Here is a 27,615-nt window from a genome sequence, read left to right as displayed (position 1 = left end):
CTACAAACAAGCAAGATTTCTGGCTCTCACAGACCTGTAACTTCTTCTTTAAGAGGCTCCTCTGTCCTCCACTCGTTACTGTATTAATGGCACCTGTTTGAACTTGTTATCAGTATAAAAGACACCTGTCCACAACCTCAAACAGTCACACTCCAAACTCCACTATGGCCAAGACCAAAGAGCTGTCAAAGGACACCAGAAAACAAAATTGTAGACCTGCACCAGGCTGGGAAGACTGAATCTGCAATAGTTAAGCAGCTTGGTTTGAAGAAAACTGTGGGAGCAATTATTAGGAAATGGAAGACATACAAGACCACTGATAATCTCCCTCGATCTGGGGCTCCACGCAAGATCTCACCCCGTGGGGTCAAAATGATCACAAGAACGGTGAGCAGAAATCCCAGAACCACACGGGGGGACCTAGTGAATGACCTGCAGAGAGCTGGGACCAAAGTAACAAAGCCTACCATCAGTAACACACTACGCCGCCAGGGACTCAAATCCTGCAGTGGCAGACGTGTCCCCCTGCTTAAGCCAGTACATGTCCAGGCCCGTCTGAAGTTTGCTAGAGAACATTTGGATGATCCAGAAGAAGGTGGGAGAATGTCATATGGTCAGATGAAACCAAAATATAACTTTTTGGTAAAAACTCAACTCGTCGTGTTTGGAGGACAAAGAATGCTGAGTTGCATCCAAAGAACACCATACCTACTGTGAAGCATGGYGGTGGAAACATCATGCTTTGGGGCTATTTTTCTGCAAAGGGACCAGGACGACTGATCCGTGTAAAGGAKAGAATGAATGGGGCCATGTATCGTGAGATTGAGTGAAAACCTCCTTCCATCAGCAAGGGCATTGAAGATGAAACGTGGCTGGGTCTTTCAGCATGACAATGATCCCAAACATTTCAAGGTCCTGGAGTGGCCTAGCCAGTCTCTAGATCTCAACCCCATAGAAAATCTTTGGAGGGAGTTGAAAGTCCGTGTTGCCCAGCAACAGTCCCAAAACATCACTGCTCTAGAGGAGATCTGCATGGAGGAATGGGCCAAAATACCAGCAACAGTGTGTGAAAACCTTGTGAAGACTTATTGAAAACGTTTGAAATCTGTCATTGCCAACAAAGGGTATATAACAAAGTATTGAGATAAACTTTTGTTATTGACCAAATACTTATTTTCCACCATAATTTGCAAATCAATTCATAAAAAATCCTACAATGTGATTTTCTGGAATTCTTTTTCTCATTTTGTCTGTCATAGTTGAAGTGTACCTATGATGAAAATTACAGGCCTCTCATCTTTTTAAGTGGGAGAACTTGCACAATTGGTGGCTGACTAAATACTTTTTTGCCCCACTGTAAATGAGATTGTGTGTTTGTACCTGCACTCTTATCCAGGAAGTAAGCGAGCAGGCATCGCATGACAGCCTGGTGGCAGATGACCAGCACGTTGCCTTGTCTCTCCAGTTCCATGATGACCGGCTCTAACCTCTGCACTAGGTCCTGGTAGGACTATGGAGAGGAGAGGGACAAACTGAGCTCAATGACTCGGATGAATAGGCCAGATAGATCTCTGTAGAGAAGGAAGAATTACCTCTCCCCCTGGGTAGCGGTAGTGGTACTTGTCCTGGTTTCTCAAGGAAAACTCCTCAGGGTAGGTTTTCTCAATTATATCATAGGTCATCTCCTCACACACACCCTGACACACAGAAATATGTCATTTTAAAAGACAATCATGATTTAACAATGTAACCACTACCATGTTTTGTCTAGGGGTCATTAGTGCACTGTGGTACTGACTGCATCGATCTCGTTGAGTATCTTCCACTGCTCGTAGGGCACCCCAAGCTCCTCAGCAGTCTGGATGGTCCGTCTCAGCTGGCTGGTCCACACCTTTAGGTCTGACAGACCATGCTCCTCCACAAAACCCTTTAGCGCTCCAGCAAACTGAGGATTAGAATAGGCATAGTAGGTTTAATAGTGTACGTAAGCGTGAGATGTCATATTGTGATTAAGTGATTTAAGAACACCTTCCTAATATTGAGTTACACCCCCTTTTGCCCTCAGAACAGCCTCAATTTGTCAGGGCATGGACTCGACAAGGAGTTCCACAGGGATGCAGGTCCAGGTTGACTCCAATGCTTCCCAGTTGTGTCAAGTTGGCTGGATGTCCTTTGGGTGGTGGACCATTCTTGAGACACATGGGAAACTGAAATCCAGCAGCGTTGCAGTTCTTGTCACAAACCGGTGCGCCTGGCACCTACTACCACAACCCGTTCAAAGCCACTTCAATCTTTTGTCTTGCCCATTTACCCTCAATGACACACATACGCAATCCATGTCTCAATTGCCTCAAGGCTTAAAAATCCTTATTTAACCTGCCTCCTCCCCTTCATCTACACAGATCGAAGTGGATTTAGCAGGTGACATCAATAAGGAATCATGGCTTTCACCTAGTCAGTCTGTCATGGAAAGAGCAGGTGTTTCTAATGTTTTGTACACTCAGTGTACATAGAATACAGAGCAACATAGCAAGAGCAAGCACAATTTGACTACTTGTATTGATGTACTTAAAGAGAAGTCGGGGTACCTTTTTCCCTTGAACAGACAGCATTGCGTCGCCCCCGATGCGTCCCTCCACGTTGTGGTCGCTCTCTCCGTGCCGACACAGGTAGATAGAGTGAGAGTGCACGTGGATGTTCATGAGGTAGTACACGATCTTGCTCTGGATGTAGTCCTGCACCCTGTTGACCAGGAAGCTCCGGCCCACATTGATGACCTGGATGAAGGACAGGTCCCTAGGGGTCAGAGGTTAGACTGGAGGTCAAGATGTGTGATCTGATAGCATCTTTACCACATGCAGACTGATCATGAAGATATACTCATCAGTAAAATTAATTCTCCATAGTTGGGAGAAATGAAAGAAATCGAGACATACGAACATTCAATAAAATTATACTGAACATGTTTCATGAGCTGAAATGAAAGATCCCAGACATTTTCCATACCGCACAAAAAGCTTATTTCTCTCAAAATGTGCACACATTTGTTTACATCCCTGTTAGTGAGTATTTCTTCTTTGCCAAGATAATCCACCACCTGACAGGTTTGGCATATCAAGAAGTTGATTAAACAGCATGATCATTGTCTATTGATCATTGATTGTCTTATTTCACTGTAGAGCCTCTAGCCCTGCTCAATATACCTTATCCAACCCTTTAATTCCACCTCCCACACATGCGATGACATCACCTGGTTTAAATGATGTTTCTAGAGACAATATCTCTCTCATCATCACTCATGCATAGGTTTACCTCCACTGTATCTACATACTACCATATCTTTGTCTGTACATTATGCCTTGAATCCATTCTATCGCACCCAGAAACCTGCTCCTTTTACTCTCTGTTCCGGACCTACTAGACGACCAGTTCTTATAGCCTTTAGCCGTACCCTTATCCTACTCCTCCTCTGTTCCTCTGGTGATGTAGAGGTTAATCCAGGCCCTGCGGTGCCTAGCTCTTCTCCTCTTCCCCAGGTGCTCTCATTTGTTGATTTCTCTAACCGTAAAAGCCTTGGTTTCATGCATGTTAACATTAGAAGCCTCCCCCCTAAGTTTGTTTTATTCACTGCTTTAGCACACTCTGCCAACCCGGATGTCCTAGCCGTGTCTGAATCCTGGCTTGGGAAGACCACCAAAAACCCTGAAATTTCTATCCCTAACTATAACATATTCTGACAAGATAGAACTGCCAAAGGGGGCGGTGTTGCAATCTACTGCAGATATAGACTGCAGAGTTCTGTCATACTATCCAGGTCAGTGCCCAAACAATTCGAGCTTCTACTTTTAAAAATCCACCTTTCCAGAAACAAGTCTCTCACCGTTGCTGCTTGCTATAGACCACCCTCTGCCCCCAGCTTTGCTCTGGACACCATATGTGAACTGATTGCCCCCCATCTATCTTCAGAGCTCGTGCTGCTAGGTGACCTAAAGTGGGACATGCTTAACACCCCGGCCATCCTACAATCTAAGCTTGATGCCCTCAATCTCACAGAAACTTTTAATGAACCTACCAGGTACAACCCCAAAGCTGTAAACACGGGCACCCTCATAGATATCATCCTAACCAACTTGCCCTCCAAATACACCTCTGCTGTTTTCAACCAAGATCTCAGCGATCACTGCCTCATTGCCTGCATCCGTAATGGGTCTGCGGTCAAACGACCACCCCTCATCACTGTCAAACGCTCCCTAAAACACTTCACCGAGCAGGCCTTTCTAATCGACCTGGCCCGGGTATCCTGGAAGAATATTGACCTCATCCCGTCAGTAGAGGATGCCTGGTTATTCTTTAAAAGTGCCTTCCTCACCATCTTAAATAAGCATGCCCCATTCAAGAAAAAATGAGAACCAGGAACAGATGTAGCCTTGGTTCCCTCCAAACCTGACTGCCCTTGACCAGCACAAAAACATCCTGTGGCGTTCTGCATTAGCATCGAATAGCCCCCGTGATACATTTTTCTACGGCTGGCCATGCTTTCCACCTGGCTACCCCTACCCCGGTCAACACCCCTGCATCCCCCACAGCAACTCACCCAAGTCTCCCCCATTTCTCCTTCACCCAAATCCAGATAGCTGATGTTCTGAAAGAGCTGCAAAATCTGGACGCCCTACAAATCAGCCGGGCTAGACAATCTGGACCCTTTCTTTCTAAAATGATCTGCTGAAATTGTTGCAACCCCTATTACTAGCCTGTTCAACCTCTCTTTCGTATCATCTGAGATTCCCAAAGATTGTAAAGCAGCCGCGGTCATCCCTCTCTTCAAAGGGGGAGACACTCTAGACCCAAACTGCTACAGACCTATATCTATCCTACCCTGCCTTTCTAAGGTCTTCGAAAGCCATGTTAACAAACAGATCACCGACCATTTCGAATCCCACCGTACCTTCTCCACTGTGCAATCTGGTTTCAGAGCTGGTCGTAGGTGCACCTCAGCCACGCTCAAGGTCCTAAAAGATATCATAACCGCCATCGATAAGAGACAATACTGTGCAGCCATATTCATCGACCTGGCCAAGGCTTTCGACTCTGTCAATCACCACATTCTTATCGGCATACTCAACAGCCTTGGTTTCTCAAATGATTGCCTCGCCTGGTTCACCAACTACTTCTCTGATAGAGTGTGTCAAATCGGAGGGCCTGTTGTCCGGACCTCTGGCAGTCTCTATGGGGGTGCCACAAGGTTCAATTCTCGGGCCGACACCATTCTGTAGACCTCTGGCCCTTCTTTGGACACTGTGTTAACTTCTTATGGCTGCAGGGGCAGTATTGAGTAGCTTGGATGAAAGGTGCCCAAACTAAACGGCCTGCTCCTCAGTCCCAGTTACTAATATATGCATATTATTATTGGATAGAAAACACTGAAGTTTCTAAAACTGTTTAAATTATGTCTGTGAGTATAACAGAACTCATATGGCAGGCAAAAACCTGAGAAAAAATACCACAGGGTTCAATTCTTGGACCGACTCTCTTCTCTGTATACATCAATGATGTCGCTCTTGCTGCTGGTGATTCTCTGATCCACCTCTACGCAGACGACACTATTCTGTATACTTCTGGCCCTTCTTTTGACACTGTGTTAACAACCCTCCAGACGAGCTTCAATGCCATACAACTCTCCTTCCGTGGCCTCCAATTGCTCGTAAATACAAGTAAAACTAAATGCATGCTCTTCAACCGATCGCTGCCTGCACCTGCCCGCCCGTCCAACATCACTACTCTGGACGGTTCTGACTTAGAATATGTGGACAACTACAAATACCTAGGTGTCTGGTTAGACTGTAAACTCTCCTTCCAGACTCACATTAAACATCTCTAATCCAAAATTAAATCTAGAATCGGCTTCCTATTTTGCAACAAAGCCTCCTTCACTCATGCTGCCAAACATACCCTCGTAAAACTGACCATCCTACCGATCCTCGACTTCGGTGATGTCATTTACAAAATAGCCTCCAACCCTCTACTCAACAAATTGGTTGCAGTTTATCACAGTGCCATCTGTTTTGTCACCAAAGCCCCATATACTACCCACCACTGCGACCCGTACGCTCTTGTTGGCTGGCCCTCGCTTCATACTCGTTGCCAAACCCACTGGCTCCAGGTCATCTACAAGTCTTTGCTAGGTAAAGCCCCGCCTTATTTCAGCTCACTGGTCACCATAGCAGCACCCACCCGTAGCACGCGCTCCAGCAGGTATATCTCACTGGTCACCCCCAAAGCCAATTCCTCTTTTGGCCGCCTTTCCTTCCAGTTCTCTGCTGCCAATGACTGGAACGAACGGCAAAAAATCACTGAAGCTGGAGACACATATCTCCCTCACTAGCTTTAAGCACCAGCTGTCAGAGCAGTTCACAGATCACTGCACATAGCCCATCTGTCAATAGCCCATCCAACTACCTCATCTCCATACTGTATTTATCTTGCTCCTTTGCACCCCAGTATCTCTACTTGCACATTCATCTTCTGCACATCTACAATTCCAGTGTTTAATTGCTATATTTTAATTACTTCGCCACCATGGCCTATTTATTGCATTACCTCCCTTATCTTACCTCATTTGCACACAATGTATATAGACTTTTTCCCCCTACTGTATTATTGACTGTATGTTTGTTTTACTCCATGTGTAACTCTGTGTTGTTGTATGTGTCGAACTGCTCTGCTTTATCTTGGCCAGGTCGCAGTTGTAAATAAGAATGTGTTCTCAACTAGCCTACCTGGTTAAGGTGAACCCCCCCCCCCCAAAAAAAAACAGGTGCACCTTGTACTGAGGACAATAAAAGGCCACTAAAATGTGCAGTTGTCTCACACAACACGTCTCAAGTTTTGGCAGTATGTCCAACCGGCCTCACAACCACGTGTAACTGGCTTCTTCACCTGAGGGATCGTCTGAGACCAGCCACCCGGACAGCTAATGAAAATGTGGGTTTGCACAACCAAAGAATTTCTACACCAACTGACAAAAAACGTATCAGGGAAGCTCATCTGCGTGCTTGTCATCCTCACCAGGGTCTTGACCTGACTGCAGTTCGGCATGGTAACCGACTTCAGTGGGAAAATGCTCACCTTCAATGGCCACTGGCACGCTGGAGAAGTGTGCTATTCAGGAATGATTTCTGGTTTCAACTGTACTGGGCAGATGGCAGACAGCGTGTATGGCGCCATTATTTTGCTGCTTTTACTATAAGGAAATGTGCAATTTAACCCAGGTCCTGACATTTCTACCGCATCTGAATTAAAAAGTCAGAATTGTCTGAGGTTTCTGTTCATAAATGTAAGACATCTTCTTCTGAAACATGATTTTGTGAATATTTGGGTAAAACAGCAGACCCAGATGTATTTATGCTTTCTGAATCCTGGCTCAAAAAAAAATCTCACTGACATTGATCGTTATGTTTTTCGGTCTGATCGTGGTGGTGTTGCTATATACACATAAGACACGTTTTCGGCTACCATTCTGACTTCATTCACCAAAATATCTAGCTTTGAATATTAATCCTAGTGCATACTTAAATATTGTTCTCTTGTTACCGCCATCTGCTATTGCTGGCTCTCTGGACTGTATTTTAGAATTATTATCACGTCAAATCAGAATTTTTGCTTATGGATGACCTGAACCTAGACTGGTGGACATCCAACTGATCAACTCAAGAATCTATGTAATACCTAGCTAGCTAACAAGCAGCTCATTAGCCTACACACAGTAGCCTGCTGTAACTAGCTAGCTAATAAAACAGAATTGTATACATTTTTTACATGTACATACGACAGCTAGTTAACAAGCTAATATGAAGTTATCTTGATGCAGGTTTATTTTAAATTAAAAACCTTGCTCCAAATGCATTGGAAGAGTGTGAGAGGATGTTCTGCTCCAGCTGTCAGAAAAGAGAATAGCTGTACTAGTTAGATTGGGCACGTTGTGGGATGACATTACGCAAATATTCTCCAGTTTTAGTCCCTAGAGAGGAACATTATGAAGACAGACAGAGACATGATAGTCAGGGATCTTTCTTTTTTATGTCTGTTCTCAGATATGGAGAGCTGCAAAAGCCTGTCTGCAGATGAAGAGGTCCCAGTGAAGGTCCCAAGAGACTGCTGGCACATTCTTGTATGCCATGGGTTGCATGTGTGCTTATGTTAGCAAATGTTGTATACAACAATACAGTAAAAAAGTTACACACAATGTTGGCTAAAAACTTATTACAACTGTAGCAGGCCAATCCTTCTCCTGGAGGTATGCAAGCTTCTGTTACAGCCCAGCACTAACACACCTGATTCAACTTATCAAACCTAATGAGTTGATTATGTGTATTATTGCTGGGCTGGAATAGAAGCCTGCTCACCCAGTAGATCAGCGAGTGGAGCAAGGTTGGCCACCTCTGGTATGGACTTTTTTTGTTCACCTGAAATGATGCTTTAGTAATAAATTGCCTACTTACTAAGATGTCTAACATTCAAACAGGTTAGATTATTTGTACATTTTGAAATTATATTTTCATGAATTCAATGTTGATTCATTGAAGTAAAGTGTTTAAACTTGTTTTAAATTGTTAACTTAAAAACATTATTCAAGATGAACTAATGTCAAAGTTCTTTCATCACAGATCACAATAAAAAGGTGTGAAGGGGATCTGTCTGTAATTTGTCTGTGTTTCTGTTTTGCTTTCTCAAATGAACATTATTTGTATGTCCAGTTGTGAGCTCTCCAATCTAAAATTACACCAGTAGATAATGTATGAGGCTAACCATAAACCAGATTTTTTACATTATTCTTCTGACATGAAATTGTTTAGTGCAAATCCAACCCGTATTCTAGGTACATTACTGTACATGAAAATATGGAGCTGCCAATTTGTAGGCTAATAAAAATATCAAAAAGGAAAATAATGTGGTGTGGGGAGAGTTGTAATTCTACCTCATTTATTTGATGAGAAATATTTTTGAACACAGAGACGAATTCTGAAGGGCAATGGCACGGAGGAGGATTGCAGAGGTGTTGGTGGGTTGAGAGAGATTTGCATAACAATGTTTGCAAGTCAAAGCCACAATTTCCTTTACCCAAAGTACCTATTGGTGTATTTTGCAGGAAGTGAGCTAACAACAATGTCATGACACCAGTATAATGAAGGAGCTATAAGCTACAATGAGAATCATAAAGTTAAGATACCATAATCCAATTCGTAGCATATTACATGGAAATTCATGCCTAGTGTATAATTTACAATGTTACATTGCATGTTACTGGCGATTCCCATCCTTTGGTGGGCAAATTTCACAATTTCATCTTTGATCACAGTTCTGAGGTTTAGGTTGCTCAATGTTCATGGCTACAGCACAAGCAAACATTGTTGTGCAAATCTCGCTTCACCCACCATAAAGCTCTGCAATCCTCCTCCATACCCTTGACCTTGTGATTTTGTCTGTTGTTTTCTAGCAAAGTAAAATCATTTTGAATTGGAAAACCAGACACTGCGATGATTGGCTATCCTCCATATTTTTTGTTTGTGCGACCCCGTAACTAATGACAGGCGTTACTATGCTTCATGAACAGAAGGTTTTAACAAACATGGTTGATGGTTTCAGCCATGGTATTCTCATTTTCCTTATGTTGTTTACCTAACAAGCATCAGGTGACTATTTTTCAGGAATACTCAGGTACTTCAATTTATTAGTTTGTTCTTGTATGACCAGAAGACCTATTTTGTTTACAAACTTACAAAGAAGATTGAAAGCTGTATTTATTTTATGTATACAGTAACTAAGATGCTGTTTTAAAGGGCTTACAGGTCTGCTCTGACTTTACATGGTTATTGTTCCATTTAGTTATTAATACTTATTTCCAAAAAAAGATCTTAGGAACATTTATATGTAAAACATTTTTTATTCAATTATTTTATGATCAGTTTTCATATGCACTTAAAATAGTAGGTACCCTTTTATTTAAATTATTATTTTGTATTTTATTTCTCAGAATAGTTCCTGATTACACTAAAGAGGGTTTTTAGTCTCTCTTACTACAAGAACCCTTGGTTTAGTCTTAACATAATTTTCAGTTGAGTTGAATTTCAAAGCCGGATATCGTCTAGCTCAGAGTTTATGGTATAAGCTATTTTCACTTTAAGTTGACTTAAATGGTGCAGATCTCGGTTCCTTATCGTTTACGTTCACTGCTCCTACGTCTTTGACTCATCCTACTACAGTTTATACTTTTATATAATCTTTGTTGTTTTGTCTTTAGTTTCTCTTAATGCTAGGGGGTTACGAAACAATGTGAAGCGCAAGGCCTTATTTTTATTTGCTAAACAATTTCGAACAGATTTTAGCTTTCTTCAAGAATCTCACTCAATTTCGGCTGATGCCAACTTCTGGAGGTCACAGTGGGGCAACGATATTTGGCTTTCCCATGGATCTGAACGCTCCACTGGTGTCACTACAATGAAAAATACCTTTGGTGGTAATATTCTACACTCAGAATGTGACCCCTTTGGTCACTTTATTTGTCTTGTGATCAGTTACAATGACATTACGCTCATTACTGTAAACTTCTACGGGTACAACACCAAACATGAGAATGATGAATTGCTTGAATCTATCGAGAAACATATACTTCATTGGTTATCTAAATTTCCCAATTCGTTATTATTGATAGGAGGGGACTTTAACATTACTATAGATAATTCAACTGATAGATGGCCCCCAGGTAGACCAACCAATCAGAATTTGGGTTTAATACTTTTTATGGAAAAGTTTGATCTTACTGATATATGGAGAAAGGTTTCCGGCTGACAGATCATTCACTTGGAGTAACAAAACAGGTTCCAGACAATCCAGAATAGATTTTTGGCTTATATCCAAATGTATTGATAGTGTGTTACTACAAATATCTGTACTACTCCCCTCACAGACCATAGGGCCATTTACATTGATATCAAAATATTTACCCCTGATACTAACCTTGGCAGAGCATCTTACTGGAAGCTAAATAGCTCATTATTAAATAATGATATAGTTAAATTTGAGGTTAAAGATCTGCTCTCACACTTTTGGGAAAGGGCTTGTGAAGAAAAATCTTATTGCAAGAACTGGGAGCTCTTTAAATTTGAGGTGTCCAAATACCTTAGAAAATATGGTAGTAGTCTTGCTAAGACCAGAAGATCTGAGGAGGAAAAGGTGATCATTAAAGATAACTTCCCTTTTTCAGGAGGTCCCCAGCCGGCCTCTCGGGGGAGGAGAAGATGGAACTAATTGAGTTACAAAATAAACTGGATAATATATAGATTAAAAGCAGAAGGAGCCTTTATTAGATCTAGGAAAAAATGGATTGAGGGAGAACAGAATTCATCCTATTTCTTTAGACTTGAGAAATTTCACTCTAAAAATAACACTATCCATAAATTAAACATTGATGGTGTTATTACAGATGACCAAAAATTAAATCGCTAAATACTGTAGCAATTTTTACAGAAATTTGTATAGCTCTACGTACTGTCAGGAATCCACAGACATGTTTTTTAACTCACTGAATAATGTTCACTCTATCAGTGATATAGAATCTAAACAGTGTGATGAACCCATCAAAGTTGAAGAGATTAGAGTCTATCAAACATCTYAAGAACAATAAATCACCAYGTGTTGATGGAATTACATCAGAATTTTACAAATTATTTTCTGAACAAATAGCTCCCTTCCTATTTGAAGTCTTTTTAGAGAGTATTAAAAACAATGTTCTCCCTCCTACAATGAGTCAGGGGTTAATAACACTGAATCCTAAGCCTAAAAACGAAGTGCTGCTCATCGATAACTGGCGTCCAATTTGTCTTCTTAATAATGACTATAAGATATTAGCCTTACTACTTGCAAAAATAATTAAAGAAGTCCTGGATGCAATCATTGATTAAACACAGTCTGGCTTCATGAGGAACAGACATATTTCTAACAATGTCAGACTAGTATTAGACATACTTGACTACTCAGACCTAATAACTGAGGATAGCTTCATATTATTTTTAGATTTTTATAAAGCATTTGACACAGTAGAGCATCAGTTTCTCTTCCACTCCCTTGAGAGACTTGGCTTTGGGGATTTTTTCTGTAAGGCTATTAAGACTCTCTATGCAAATGGTAACAGCTCTATCAAATTGAAATATGGCATCTCACCTAGATTTGAGTTAAAGAGAGGAATTAGGCAAGGTTGTCCTATCTCCCCGTACCTGTTTTTATTAAATCACCCAACTTCTTGCAAAATCTTAAAAAAAATAGTCCTGTACAAGGTATTTCCATAGCTGGTTAAGAAATTATTATAAGCCAGCTGGCTGATGATACTACACTTTTTCTGAAAGACGCTAACCAAATTCCCATATCGATCAATGTGATACAATCCTTTTCCAAAGCATCTGGTCTATACCTTAACATTAATAAATGTGAACTCATAGCTGTCAAAGACTTTGTGACACCTTCATATTATGGTATTCCAGTAAAAGAACTTACATATTTAGGCATAACCATTACAAAGGATCAGAAGTCTAGAGGCTTACTAAATTTTAATCCTCTTATTAAAAATACCCAGAAGAAGCTAAATCAATGGCTACAGAGGGACTTATACACTGCTCAAAAAAATAAAGGGAACACTAAAATAACACATCCTAGATCTGAATGAATGAAATATTCTTATTAAATACTTTTTTCTTTACATAGTTGAATGTTCTGACAACAAAAGTCACTCATCAAAATTATCAATGGAAATCAAATTTATCAACCCATGGAGTCTGGATTTGGAGTCACACTCAAAATTAAAGTGGAAAACCACACTACAGGCTGATCCAACTTTGATGTAATGTCCTTAAAACAAGTCAAAATGAGGCTCAGTAGTGTGTGTGCCTCCACGTGCCCGTATGACCTCCCTACAACGCCTGGGCATGCTCCTGACCGTTTGAGCAGACACATGCACATTTGTGGCCTGCTGGAGGTCATTTTGCAGGGCTCTGGCAGTGCTCCTCCTTGCACAAACGGAGTTAGCGTCCTGCTGCTGGGTTGTTGCCCTCCTACGGCCTCCTCCACGTCTCCTGATGTACTGGCCTGTCTCCTGGTAGCGCCTCCATGCTCTGGACACTACCGTGACAGACACAGCAAACCTTCTTGCCACAGCTCGCATTGATGTGCCATCCTGGATGAGCTGCACTACCTGAGCCACTTGTGTGGGTTGTAGACTCCGTCTCATGCTACCACTAGAGTGAAAGCACCGCCAGCATTCAAAAGTGACCAAAACATCAGCCAGGAAGCATAGGAACTGAGAAGTGGTCTGTGGTCACCACCTGCAGAACCACTCCTTTATTGGGGGTGTCTTGCTAATTGCCTATAAATTCCACCTTTTGTCTATTTCCATTTGCACAACAGCATGTGAAATTTATTGTCAATCAGTGTTGCTTCCTAAGTGGATAGTTTGATTTCACAGAAGTGTGATTGACTTGGAGTTACATTGTGTTGTTTAAGTGTTCCCTTTATTGTTTTGAGCAGTGTATTTAAAAGGTAGAGTCCTAATAACCAAGGCTGAAGGTATCTTTAGACTAACATATGGCGCTCTATCTTTATATCTTCACAGTAAAATAAGCAAGGAGATAGAAAGTTGAAAAGCATCTGGTCTTCGGAGAAACCGTACCCATTACATTAGGAAAACTGTTGTAATGAACACTTATGAGAATGGTGGACTGAATTTTCTGGACTTTATTACTTTAAATAATACTTTTAAGATCAATTGGATAAAACAATTCCTAAGAAGACCCACTTCTATCTGGAATTTTATTCCTCATCATGTCTTCTCTCCTTTTGTTGGCCTTAACTTCATGTTGTTTTGCAGTTATAATATTGACAATTCCAGTGTAAGTTTCTGCTTTTCATCAGCAGGTTCTCTTGTCATGGTCCTTAATTTATAAACACAATTTTTCTCCACACAGATATTATATATGGAATAATCGGAATATATTGTATAAAAATACTTATTTGTTTTTAGAATATTGGTTCCGAAATAATATCCTATTGGTGAGCCAACTGGTAAATGCAGAGGGTCTTTTACTCAGTTATAAAGAATTCTTATCACTTTACAAGGTCCCTGTAACACCTAAAGATTTTGCAACTGTTTTAGACGCCATTCCCTCATGTGTTGCTCTGTTATTCAGGAACGTGTCAAGACCTGACCCTCAGAGCCTACCTTCTATTGACCCTGTTGACTCATCAGTAGGAAAGATTTGTTTCTCTTTTGGTCCATTCAACAACAGAGCGATACGAACCTTGTTTCAGCAGGATGTTGTATCTATACCTTATGTCATGCCTTATTGGAATGGATTTATTGATAATATCGGTTGGGAAAAAGTTTGGATGTTGCCACACACATACCTACTTGTTAACAAAATTAAGGAAGTTTCCTTTAAAATTATTCATAAATATTATCCTCCCAACCACTATATGAAGAAGTTTAAGGAAAACATCAACTCAAATTGCTCCTTTTGTAATGACCACCCAGAAACAGTGTTGCATATTTTGCAAGACATCAGTAGATTTATAATTGAACACATTTATGAAGATTTTACACTATTGTGGAGAGATGTACTGCTTGGATTCTTTACATACAATAGAAATAAGCTGAAACATTTTTATGTAATTCATTTCATTATTCTTTTGGCCAAATTTCATACACACAAATGTAAATTTACTAACAAAAAAACACATTTTCTTACACTAAAAAAGAAATTGAACTGTATTTTGAGACAGTTAAATACTCTACTAACAAAAAAGCTGTTAGAATTGTAAGTGTAAGTATGTCACTTAAGGTCCTTGTGTAATTGTAATGTGATATTGTACCCCCTAGCTCAATTGTCCATTATATATACTTTTGTTCCCTTATGTACTTTCTGCATTGATTTGTTGTTAATAAAAAAAATTATAAAAGGTTTTAACAAACATTTGCTCATCACATGATTGGTTAGCGGCAGCCGCGTGAAATTTGTAAAAAGTAGAGCAGAGCTACTTTTTCTATCGCTCCGCTAGCAGGGTTCGTGCCACTCACATTCCCATACTCCCCTGCGCATTTCTCCGTGTGCTCCTGTGGAAAATGAATGGGGGCGAAACTTTAACTGGCGAATTCGGAAGTGGTTGAAACCTTACGTAAGGCCTACGTCATGGAAAACAATATTTGGAGTGGTATGCAATTAGGTTTCAGGTCTTGCCACAGCACTATCACAGCAACTTTGAAGGTTTTGAATTATGCTCACTGTGCCCTGGATGAGAAGTTGCATTTTAACATCATTCAACAGAATCTGTAAAATGTGAAGCTTATTTTGAATTCCTTTAAAAGCAAAATGCATGATATTTTCCAATACTAAACACTCTGAAAACCATGTAATTACTACCTTGGAAGGAAATTATATAGAGCAAGTCAAAATGTACAAATATCTGAAAGTTTGGGTGGTTGAGAAGTTCAGCTTCACCACCCATGTAGAAAACCTTGTCAGGAAACTCAAGCTGTGTATTGGGTTTTATTACACAAAGCTTGCTTTTCCTTTGTTGCCAGAAAATAGTTGATCCATTGTACTTTTATTTCTGTATTGGACTATGGTGATACTATTTATGTGAAAGCCTCAAGCTCTACACTGAAGGCTCTTGACTATCATGAACTGAACCAACTGAAAATTATTCATGATTATTATTTGACCATGCTTGTCACTTATGAACATTTTTGAACATCTTGGCATAGTTCTGTTATAATCTCCACCCGGCACAGCCAGAAGAGGACTGGCCACCCCTCATAGCCTGGTTCCTCTCTAGGTTTCTTCCTAGGTTTTGGCCTTTCTAGGGAGTTTTTCCTAGCCACCGTGCTTCTACACCTGCATTACTAGCTGTTTGGGGTTTTAGGCTGGGTGTCTGTACAGCACTTCGAGATATTAGCTGATGTACGAAGGGCTATATAAAATAAAATTGATTGAAAAAATTGATTGATGAAGCCCTTCGTTTTGTCACCAATCAGAAGCGTCTAACTCACCATTGTGATCTCTACAGTGCTGTTGGGTGGACAAGCATTTCGCTACACCCGCAATAACATCTGCTAAACGCGTGTATATGACCAATACAATTTGATTTGATCACTAGCAACACGTAGTCTCAAACACTGGTACATTCTTATTTATAAGGCCATTTTAGGAAAACTACCATTTTATCTACCCTCTTTTCTTGTTTGAAATGAAAACATACAACCTCAGATCTCAAACTTCTTGTTTTATGCGAAGAGTCCCAAAAATGTGAACTGAGCCTGGAAAAAAGGTCCTTTCATTAGGCCCCTCCAAGTCAACCTAAAACTCCAGGGCCTGGTGTCCCAGGAAGAGTTCAAATGACAAATAGATGAACAGGTTGTTGAAACATGTCGTTTCTAGTTGTCACTAATTTGCTCTGCCTTATGTAAGGAAGAGAGTTGTTTTACTTCTCATGCACGCACACACCACATCCACCCACTGTTTGTCTGCTGTTGTATTTTCTCTGTTGCCAGTGTCTCCTCTCTGTGTTGTCAGTTTTCATTCTATCACAGCCCCTGTCCCCACAGAAGACCTTTTGCCTCTTGCCAGGCATCATTGTAAATAAGAATGTTCTTAATTTACTTGCCTGGTTAAATAAAACATTGAAATTATAATAACATCGTATAGTCTCGAAATTAGAATTTTCCGGATCTGCGGGGGCAACAAGATCCTTTCTAATAGCGTGTTAGCAGGTGATTGAGGAAAAATAGGAAGGTGAGAATGAACAAAAATACAAGCTTGAAAAAAGCGGGAAATATTAATTTGAGGCAGATTATATTTAGCAAAAAATAAACCTTTGAAATATACCAAACCTCTCTCCTGCCACAAAATAAAAAAGTCTGGTCAAGCTTGGATGGTAAAAATGTATGGTTGTTTGTGTATTGTTTCAGAAGGGATCTAAAATAAATACTATGGTGGGATAGCAATAATGACCAATGAACAAGAAACGGTTTCTGTCAGGAGAATCAGAACTGGAAATCAGACCAATGATATGATGAGTCAATGTGGCCACCAAGCAGGCCATAACAGAATAACAACCCTTTGTCAACCTTGCGTGTTGTCTCCACCTACTGGACAAACTGGAACTCTTGAAAAAGGTTTTTAAATGCAAATGCATGACTGACAAAATGAACCAATTAACCATTTAAAAAGAGAGAACTCAGCAGAATGTCTTACCTGTCATTTTCATCTGGGTCTAATGGTTGGTACGTGACTTTATAACATTCTATTCTCTTCAGGAAGTCCTCCATCACACTCTCTCTGTGTCTCTCTGGGTAGTCTGGACTGGATACCTTCACATCCTGGGGAGGAGAGAGTGTGGTGCACAAGACTTAGTGTGGAAATACCTTGAAGATTATTAGAGAATGTTTTAACGAGAGGTAGTACTCATGTTTTTTAACATGCAAGTTAATTTACCATAACATTAGCAGCAATGACATCAGGGTCGTCGCACAATGACTCCACAAAAAACACCTGCAAAAGAGACCAATCTATGAAGACCCACTTCAACAAACCATTGACAATAACAATTGAAAATAGTTTCTATACCCAACCCTAGTAACATGCATGACATGAAACTGACCTTGTAAGCATGTTCCTTTGCAAAACTAAGGATTAATTCTCTCCTCTCTCGGGTGGTGTTTGTGGCATCAAAAACCTGAAATACATAAGACAGTAAACACGTAAATAAATAAATCACATGTCACTAAAATTAAGCTTGTCTTTCAGCTTTATATCACCATTTTATCTCCAATTACTCAAAACAGAAAGAGCAAAGAGTAGATCCTCACAGCGATCTGGCCCCCCTCAGCCAGATAAGCTTTGACATCCCGCAGAGCTACCAGAGCACACCGCCTGTAGGAACACAGTGACCCACTTCAGTAATCCACATCAATAACAATTTAAATGAAAAATCTGTAACACTTCACTTAAAGCTAATAGATATTATGCACTATGTGGCTATAATGCATTGTAAGAGGACCCAATTACGCCTTAGTAACATTTATGTTCAATCTGTTAAAATGTACAGCATAGAAATACATAACATATTACAATCCCTATTATAATATATTATAGGGTTCATATAATGCTTATAACAAGTATTATAACTGTTGGTCTAGCAGCCAGCACTAAATACTAAAATGAGAGACTAGGAAAATGACAGGCTGCCAGGTGACTAACTATGCCAGGTGACTAACTATGCGCACTACTTAAAACGTAATTACATGAATTGTTTATATCTAGTCGGGGCCTTGTAAACCTCCGCAGGTTTTGTAAATACAGAAAACACCTGCCTGGGGCTGTGGAAAACATGTAGGGCATATTCTAGAAAAAAAGGGTTACTGCAATACTGTTTAACTCATCAAAACAACCAAATTCTTCTGCCACAGGTCCAAAAACACAGAGGGGAGGAGGAGCACTCACTTCCTGATTTCCATGGCCTCCTCGTTGTCATGTCTGAAGAAGTCATAGGATTTGTAGGCTTTTACAGCCTCTCGTCTGTAGACCCCCAGGTTGAACACTGCAACACAATACAGGACCATCATCATAAGCCTCAGGTGATGAAAGGCACGACATGTTCTTGTAAATCATGGGACATTCTACTGAACAGAGGAAGGAAGACAAACAGGTTCTGCAGCATGCAGTTCAATGACATCCTCCACTATAAATATTTCTACACAAAATAAATCCTTTGTTAGTGGTCTACACAAAGGAATTATTTTACACATCGTATAGAGCAGTGGTTCCCAAACTTATTTTTAACAGTGGCACACCTTGATGGGTTAAAAAAAAATATTGCGGCACACTTAAAATGTCCCTATTAATGTATTTAGTGGTCATGACCTCCATCTCATCTGACGCACACTGCAAATGATCAATTTCCCGTAAAAAAATAATATATTTATAGATTAATTAGGGTTTCTTTGAAGCATTTTCATAGTTCCTTACTCATGATTAATTTGTGTGTATCCCTTTAAGAGCATTAAAATAGGTCTTTAGGTTTAAACGGTTTGGGAGAGAGACAAGCAGTTTTCTGCATTTTAAAGGTGCAACCATGGACATAAAGCTATGCTCTGTTTGTTTCTATGCTAGAGGCTGTGGTAAAATTAAGCCTAGTCCGACTTGCCTGTGCTAATGGTTCTCACAGGCGAAGTAAAATGATACAAATGACTTTGCTCATGATGCGCACCCCTCAAACTATACAAATGTATAAGCCTGTAACAGCCTGAGCGTACAGGCCTTGAAAGAACGATACAGATGTACTATTTGAGTGACACTGGTGCCCCCAAGTCAAAAATCCATGTTCATTCCACAGGTCACATTTCTAAGTGAGTGTTCGAAACTGGAAAGTTCCTCACGGCACACCGGTTGATAACGGCACACCGGTTGATAACGGCACACCGGTTGATAACGGCACACCGGTTGATAACCACTGGTATAGAGGATTATGATTGGATTGAATACAGTGACATGAAGAATGAGGAAGGTGTCGCTTCAATGCTTATCTTCCGGTTGGAAGGTTCTGGAACAAATTAAATACAGTATAGTACATACTGTGATGACTTTATACTAACCCTTGGTTGGCACTCCTATCCAGTTGAGGTAGCGGGTTAGCTTCTTGGACATGTAGGTTTTCCCTCTGGCAGGAAGACCAATCATGACAATCACAGTGGGGGAGTTGGTCATATAAGAGGCCCATGCTGTTCACAAAGACACATCACTCACAACCAAACAACTTACTTTGAAATACCAATAGAATGTAGGCCAAGGTATAAACAATGACAATAAGTCCATCTTTAAAAATGAAAGTCAAACAGTTTATCCATTTTCAGTTATTCCTGTTTTTTGTTGTTTCCCCCTCCCCCCCACTCAGATGTTATCACTAGTAGCTGCTTAGCAACTGACTGTCCACAGACACTGTTACATCATTGCCCAGAAAAGTATAGCCTGGTGTTATGAGGGTTATTGTCTCTCTTCTTTAGTATGTTACTGTAGATTCAAGAAAGCCCACCAACACCCATCCTCAGTCCATTGCAAACAAACCCTTGCTATGCTTAACAAGGCCATGCATGACAGTCACATGTTACATTTCTAGAACCAGCAAGGCGGTTTAAAAATCTAGATGTTATCGAGCAGCCAATGAATATGTTTGTGTGAGTATGAAGTATGAGTCTCCAGATTGCGCAGAATGGACTGGAAAGTTAATGCCAGACTTATTTAACTGGGGATGACATTTTGTTATTGCCAAAACACACTCACTGGTGACTGCATACATCACATATAATATACAGGTAACTGCCAAAATAAAGAAAAACACTTGAGTAAATGAGGGAAAAAGTGTATTGAAAGCAGGTGCTTCCACACATGCTTAGGGCCATGTATAAAAATGCCATTTGCCCATTATTTTGTCTACCATGGATAGAAGAGATTAGTGACTTTGAAAGAGGGTTCCCAAAGGAGCATAGGGGGTTTAAAAGGTGTGTGTTTATGTGTCCCAGTCACCAGATCTCAACCCAATTCAACACTTATGGGAGATTCTGGAGCGACACCTGAGACAGCATTTTCCACCACCATAAATACACCAAATAATGGAATTTCTCACGGAAGAATGGTGTCTCATTTCTCCAATAGAGTTCCAGACACTTGCCGAATCTATGCCAATGCGCATTGATGCTGTGCTGGCGGCTCATGGTGGCCCAACTCACTATTAAGACACTGTTGGGTTTCCTTTATTTTGGCAGTTAAGATATATCTATCGAGCACCTTTCACACGCTATAGAGGCAGGTAGGGAGACAAGAGATGCCTAGTGTCACGTTGCATCACAGGGGAGGGAGGGTAGTGACATACGATCGCACATGCACCTGCTTTCGCCTTTTGAAAGCCAGCGAGACAAAAAAATGGGACTGATTACTACTTTAAAAAGGGCACTTCGTGTCCATTTCTAAATGTCAAATTTGCACAGCAGCCCAAGACCAATTCAATGCGCTTAATCAACACAATTGCATTATGTCGTAACAAAAAAAGGTCTGAATGGTTATGCATTTAGAGGAAGACAGCTTACAATGAATAACCAAAGATCAGATTGATGCATCTGGCAATGAGTTAACATTTAACCTAATTGGGTTAACACAGGAAAGGGACCAGACTGGAACATGATACTGGAAGACCCAGACACACAGTACTTACAGCATTTCTTCTGAACTTCATTGGCCCTGAGCTCTGTTCTCTTTCCCTCTGTTGAGGTTTCCAGCACTGCAGTGCCTTTCTGCTGGCTGGCAGCCATGATGCTAGTAGAAATTGAACACTGTCACTGTGGGACCACCCACACGTAAAATGTATGCACGGATGTGTCGCTTTGGATAAAAGCGTCTGCTAAATGGCATATATATTATACTATTGTGCTGTCCAATGACTGGTTCTGTCACGGCTGGGTTGCCTGGCTGAGGACGCTCTGGGACTGGGAGGTCAGGTCACTAGCTGAGTGAGGTCATCATCATCTCTCTGCAGAGGATTTTACAGATAAAGTCAATGTTGAGGGTTTTACTTTTTAAGACAATGGTACACTGGGAGAGTACAGTACACTTCAGTAACGTACAGAGATGACAACACTTGGCTGACAAGGCTTGTAAAAGATCAGTAACGTTTAACATCTCAAACTTCTAGGCTAAATCAAATTACTTGAGAAATCCCTGCATCAGCGTCTAGCTAGCTAGTTGTTTAGTTCATCTTCCCACATTTGTTTGTTTACTTTCAATCATAGCTAGCTGAGTAGATATCCACTACATGTTCAAAAGTATGTGGACACCCCTTCCAATTAGTGGATTCGGCTATTTCAGCCACACCCCTTGCTGACAGGTGTATGAAATTGAGCACACCTCCATGCAATCTCCATAGACAAACATTGGCAGTATAATGGCCTTACTGAAAAGCTCATCGACTTTCAACATGGCAGCATCATAGGATGCCACATTCCCAACAAGTCAGTTCATCAAATTTCTGCCCTGCTAGAGCTTCCCCGGTCAACTGTAAGTGCTGTTATTGTGAAGTCGAAAAACGTCTAAGAGCAACAACGGCTCAGCCGCGAAGTGGTAGGCCACACAAGCTCACACAACAGGACTGCCGAGTGCAGAATCACGTACCGTGTAAAAATTGCCCCTGGAAGCAAAGTCAACACAAGAACTGTTCGCAGGGAGCTTCATGAAATGAGCTTCATGAAATGGGTTTCCATTGCCGAGCAGCCACACACAAGCCTAAGACCACCATGTGCAATGCCAAGCGTTGGCTGGAGTGGTGTAAAGCTCGCCGCCATTGGACTCTGGAGCAGTGGAAACACGTTCTCTGGAGTGATGAATCACGCTTCACCATCTGTCAGTCCGACAGAATCTGGGTTTGGCAGATGCAAACCCCAATGCATAGTGCCAACTGTAAAGTTTGGTGGAGGAGGAATAAGGGTCTAGGACTGTTTTTCATGGTTTGGGCTAGGCCCCTTAGCTCCAGTGAAGGGAAATCTTAACACTACAGCATACAATGACATTTTAGACGATTCTGTGTTTCTAACTTTGTGGCTACAGTTTGGGGAAAGCCATTTCCTGTTTCAGCATAACAATGCCCCTGTGCACAAAGCGAGGTCCATACAGAAATAGTTTGTCGAGATCGGTGTGGAAGAACTTAACTGGCCTGCAAGGAGCCCTGACCTCAACCCCATCGAAGACCTTCGGGATGAATTGGAATGCCGACTGCAAGCCAGGCCTAAACGTCCAACATCAGTGCCCGACCGCACTAATGCTCTTGTTGCTGAATGAAAGCAAGTCCCTGCAACAATGTTCCAACATCTAGTGGAAAGCCTTCCCAGAAGAGTAGAGGATGTTATAGTAGTATGATTTTTTTATGAGATGTTCGACAAGCAGGTGTCCACATACCTTTGACCATGTAGTGTATTTCACAAGCAGTTTAGCTAGCTAGTTAACGTTAGCTTTAGCACTGTAACAGTAGGCATATAGGCTATGTAGCTAATGTTAGCTAGCTAAGCATGTTGAATCCCGCTTTACATCTGAAGAAAGTGACCGGTTGTTTTTTTTACATGTCCATAGCTATGACACACGCTTGTTTTATACAATAACTTGAGGACTTAGCTTTATTTTCACTGCAACAACATAGCGATTCACCTACGCACGGCAGATAGTATTCAGCAGAACTTACCAAAATGACGATAGATGAGTCCACACAATTGTAGCTATCTGTTTGGTGTGAGACTTTTGATTCAGTACAGTATTTAATCAGTTCGCTCCGAGGTGTTCCTCATCCTCTTTTAATGTTTGGCTCCTCCTCCCGGCGTCCGCAGGAAACGAATCAATATGCGCGCTGACAATGCACACACGAGTAATATGATATTATGATCTGCATTTAGGAATGAGAAACGCTCTGTTTTATGTCACACACACATTTTATTGGTATATCTAAAAAAAGAAAATAGCCTTTCATTTTCTAGTTTGTCAACGGTCAGTTAGGCCTACCATCTTGAAGCCAGTAGGGGGAGCGCTATGATACTATTCACACACTGAAAATGAATAGGACATTTTACTGGTAATTACAATTCTTTATTCTTTCAAAATAACTAGTATACCATAACATATGAACAACCCCGTATCAGTAGAATATGTGCTTGATTTGTAAAATAATGACTAGTAGTTTCTAAATGGCCCTCTGTCTAATTTGTTTATGCATGTTTCACTATTTACATCTCTCAAAGAGGAGTTGGTGAATGGGGATGGTGTAATCACATGTGACAAGTCTAAGGAGGTATATCTACAGTCAGGTAAGTGAGATTTTCTACTACCATAGAAAAGTTCATCAGGGAATTTATTTAGTGTCCCATTATTACCCTGAAAGTGATGCGTGGCAAAATGTTTTTGATATTATTGATACAATCCAGACTATTAGTTCAAAAAAGTCCAAGCCAGATGGCTGAAGTGTTTTGCATTGTCCAAAGTCACTGTCTCAACAGGGTATATGACATCAGGGGTTGCCCCTTCATATGCCCATTATAGCCCTTTATAACACAAAACATACTGTATACAAACTGCCTGAATATCCCTGATCAGGCCATTTTCTCTTGAAGTAGTGGGGGAATAAAAAGGTTCCATTCTTCCAGGCTCCTGATTCTGAAGAAAACAATGTCCTAATCTAGGTTCAGATCTAGATTCTATGCTATGCCAGTGCCATGCAGAGACCAGTCTAACACTTCTGACTGTATGGTTGAAGAGGAGAACATGAAATCTGAGACCAATTCACCAACCCTGAATGACATGAGACTGAATACAGACTAGTCTCCAACCCCAGACAGACAGCAAATTGTGATTGGTACTATGATCTCAGTAGGATCTTTGCATGACTCTTGTTCTGAGCTATGAGGAAGGCCATTAAAAAGAGATATAACCTTAAAACATGAGCTAACATACAGCTAAATATCATTGAAGACAGGCGATTTTATCTGTAATATTAACATCTCAGCTAATATTACATGTAGCAATGAGTATAATAATGTTGGTGACAAGGAGATGTAACAAAGGGATGTTTAATGATTTCTTTGGACAATGAAATGTACACGTCCGTATGATGTATTACAAATAAACAAACAATAATTAACATACTGGTGCCCCTGCATCAGCTGCTTTCCCAGTTCTACTAATTGCCATATTTTACATTATGAGCTAAAAATACAAAACTGACTGTGGATCACACGAGCACTTTGAGGGCAGCCTTGTTGTGACACAGGTGTTATTTAGGAGGAGAGCCAGCTCTTGAAGGGGACAAGTTGCATTGAGATCCTGAAATTGCTAATATTTTTCAAAATTCCAAATCAATCCCTCGCATAGCTTTGTGCAAAAATGTAATCGCGGCACTTTGCCTTCTGATCAGAGGTTCTTTGCTTCTGACAGACTGGGTGGACTTTCTCCATACCTATCCAATCATTTCAGATCTAACAGGAGTGCCTAGGCTAGAGGGTTGATTTGGAATTCAGCGAATGAGTGGAACATGGCAAATCATGAGAAAAATGACTCATGTTACGAGAAATGCAAAGCTGAAAGCTCATATACACATGTATGCTGTAGTGTGATAGTGTGAATACACCTCTTTTTCAGTGATGCTGACATGTTTCTCTAGGAAGGCATTCAAACTCCACACCATCGCAGTACAATCCTATACAGCACCATCAATTCTCTCCAAATCCAGAAAAAGACCAATATAACCTGTGGCACAGGTCAAAACAGTCTAGTGTGTTTTGGCTGACTGCATTGTCAATTCAAACCAGTCACAGAAAATGTCTCATACAAAATGTTTTTTTAAATTATCTCCACAATGTGCCTCTATCTGTACACAGTTGTTGTCAAACTGCCAGCCAGACACCATAATAAGAGTACATTAATTCAGCTTGAGCATAGTCTGAAACATTTACATTCTTAGACCTTTTCAAATGCACAGATAAGTGATACATAGCAAATGCATTTCTTAGTTTATAATGTATGCTATGTTGTCATTCTTTTGGATCATTATTAATTTGACAGTTGGTGTTAAGGCTTTGACCAATGAAGTAGTGGATATTAATGGCGTATGACGACCAAAGCGCTGTTATGGTTCGTTCGACTGTTGGCTTGTTAAGTGACTGAGGGCTCATCTGGAGAAAACAGCTCATAACCTAAGCATTAGACAGGAGGACGAAGAATAGTTGAAGCTCCTCATGGAACATTGTAAGACAAGGTAGACTCATCACATATTGTTTGACTTTCACCTATCACTTCAGATCTGAGAACACTGAAAGTTTAGGGGCTAGGGGTTGTTGCTTTTTGACTGGGCATCGGAATCATTTTTACATTGCTAGTTCAAACATCCCATTTTACTTATTGCTTATACGAGTTGTCTCCCAAAACCACTGGCAGAGCTCTGGCCTACGCCGCTGAAAATAAACCAGTCTTGGTAATCAGGAAAAGAGGAGAGCTTATAGTTGATTCCACTTTCTGATTCAAATGTACTGGAGGTTGAGTAGGAAACAGGGAATGTTGTAATTAAGTGGTGCACAATACCTCATGGCCCCCTGCAACAAATATGTGTAAAGTAACCAGGTAAACAGGTGGCGTGAAAGGTGCAGTTATCAAGTTATTTTCAATGCATATTACATTCCTACCTTAACGCACATCAACTGGCCCTGGTAATCTCTCTCTTCTTCCCTCAAAAGGGCATAGAAGACGTAAAACATGAGTCTGCACAGACACCGACAGACAGCATAGTGCGTGTTTATGAGAGAGAGAATGATTGCATCATGTGCGAATATCATCATGACAGTACATGTACTTGGTCTATAGAAAAACTACCTTAGTACTGAACACTGGACCTTGTCTAACAGACAATCTGGTAAAGAACATTTACAAAACTCTTATGGTAACCAATTTGAGATAGATAGAATGCTACGGTCTTCCTTAGTACACAACAACACCATCTCATATAGATTCCATAGAGTAAAGCTTATCGTCCACAACCAATGGAGTGGCAGCCTAATACAAAGAGAAAATAGGAAGACTGTGTGGACAGTGAATGAGTACACCTGTGTGTATCCTGAGTGTGTGTGGTAAACAAGAGAGGCTGCCTGGACTAGCCCAGCCCAGCTCGCAGACTCAGAAGAATTGAGGGGGTGAGAAGAGAGTAAACTTCTGGGATACCAAGATTCTTCAGCTGACAAGGAATAAGGATGTCCTTTTATCCAAGATGCACATTTAAGACAGTCTTGATGTATTTCAGGAGGAGATAATAATAATTATAATATTAATAGTAATAACAATAGTATTAAATGTCTGTTGAGGTCTCCATCTCCATGGCAGCCAGGAAGGAAGTGGTTTTGCATTGTTCTGTATTTTTAGCATGCCTGTGCTCTCCTGGGTTCTACTCTGATTGTATGCTGCGCTGCCATTTGGGGACCGGGCTCTGTACCCCTGGGTGTGTCTAGTGCATGTGTGAGGCTGTTCCTTCATGGGGAGCAGTGTGTGTGTGTGTGTGTTAGCTAGAGTGTGTGAGTGTATATGTGGGTGAGAGAGGCTGTTCCTTCATGGGGGAGCAGAGTGCCGGTGGCGGTCTGTTCTCAGAGGCGTGTCTGGGCCTCGGGGACGTAAATCTCAATGCTGTCTGAGCTTTCCGTGGCAGAGTTCTGTCGTACAGACGCCGCGCGTTTGGCCGCCATCAGGCGTTTTCTGGCCTCCTGCCGCTGCTTGTCCACCACAGAGTCCACGCTCCGGTCCTTCCCAGGGGTCAGCTTGGACGTCTTCTTTGGCACAGAGGGGGGAATAACCTTCCTCTCCACCTGAGGATGAGACAGAGATATTAGGATGAAGAGACATGTGGGAATTGTTGGATGCAAACCCATTAAGAATATCTAGGATGCGTTTGTGCGTTAAGTGTGTCTTTTGTTTTATTAAATAGAAAGCTGTTTGGATGATAATAATAGTA

At 41.0% G+C, this 27,615-nt stretch overlaps 2 protein-coding genes across 5 annotated transcripts in view; both read right to left on the bottom strand.

Annotated features, from left to right (window-relative positions):
• LOC111966576 (6-phosphofructo-2-kinase/fructose-2,6-bisphosphatase 2-like) overlaps positions 1-23,433 on the bottom strand; it is a 43,369-nt gene extending 19,936 nt beyond the window's left edge. The window contains exons 1-13 of one of the 4 annotated variants that reach the window (XM_070444524.1): positions 23,320-23,433; positions 21,307-21,621; positions 19,694-19,819; positions 18,543-18,639; positions 17,909-17,972; positions 17,701-17,775; positions 17,535-17,591; positions 17,295-17,419; positions 15,119-15,154; positions 2,589-2,796; positions 1,799-1,945; positions 1,593-1,697; positions 1,381-1,510 (exon numbers count right to left, since the gene is read on the bottom strand). In XM_070444524.1, the coding sequence (XP_070300625.1) occupies positions 1,381-1,510; positions 1,593-1,697; positions 1,799-1,945; positions 2,589-2,796; positions 15,119-15,154; positions 17,295-17,419; positions 17,535-17,591; positions 17,701-17,775; positions 17,909-17,972; positions 18,543-18,639; positions 19,694-19,819; positions 21,307-21,403 (1,267 nt within the window). In that variant the 5' untranslated portion in view covers positions 21,404-21,621; positions 23,320-23,433. Of the gene's footprint in view, positions 1-1,380; positions 1,511-1,592; positions 1,698-1,798; positions 1,946-2,588; positions 2,797-15,118; positions 15,155-17,294; positions 17,420-17,534; positions 17,592-17,700; positions 17,776-17,857; positions 17,973-18,542; positions 18,640-19,693; positions 19,820-21,306; positions 21,622-23,319 lie in introns of those variants that run through there. The other 3 variants (XM_023991331.2, XM_070444525.1, XM_070444526.1) reach the window with 3 other exon arrangements.
• A 1,245-nt stretch (positions 23,434-24,678) lies between these two features.
• The window catches only part of LOC111966575 (disks large-associated protein 4), a 32,505-nt gene continuing 29,568 nt past the window's right edge, over positions 24,679-27,615 (bottom strand). Inside the window, exon 11 of the mRNA XM_070444523.1 lies at positions 24,679-27,469. Within this exon, the coding sequence (XP_070300624.1) occupies positions 27,251-27,469 (219 nt within the window). The 3' untranslated portion in view covers positions 24,679-27,250. The remainder of the gene's footprint in view (positions 27,470-27,615) is intronic.

This window comes from Salvelinus sp. IW2-2015, linkage group LG7 (genome assembly GCF_002910315.2).
Source record: "Salvelinus sp. IW2-2015 linkage group LG7, ASM291031v2, whole genome shotgun sequence".
Lineage (NCBI taxonomy): Eukaryota > Metazoa > Chordata > Actinopteri > Salmoniformes > Salmonidae > Salvelinus > Salvelinus sp. IW2-2015.
The sequence above is the reverse complement of the archived record's forward strand: the minus strand, read 5'-3'. Positions and strand labels throughout refer to the sequence as shown.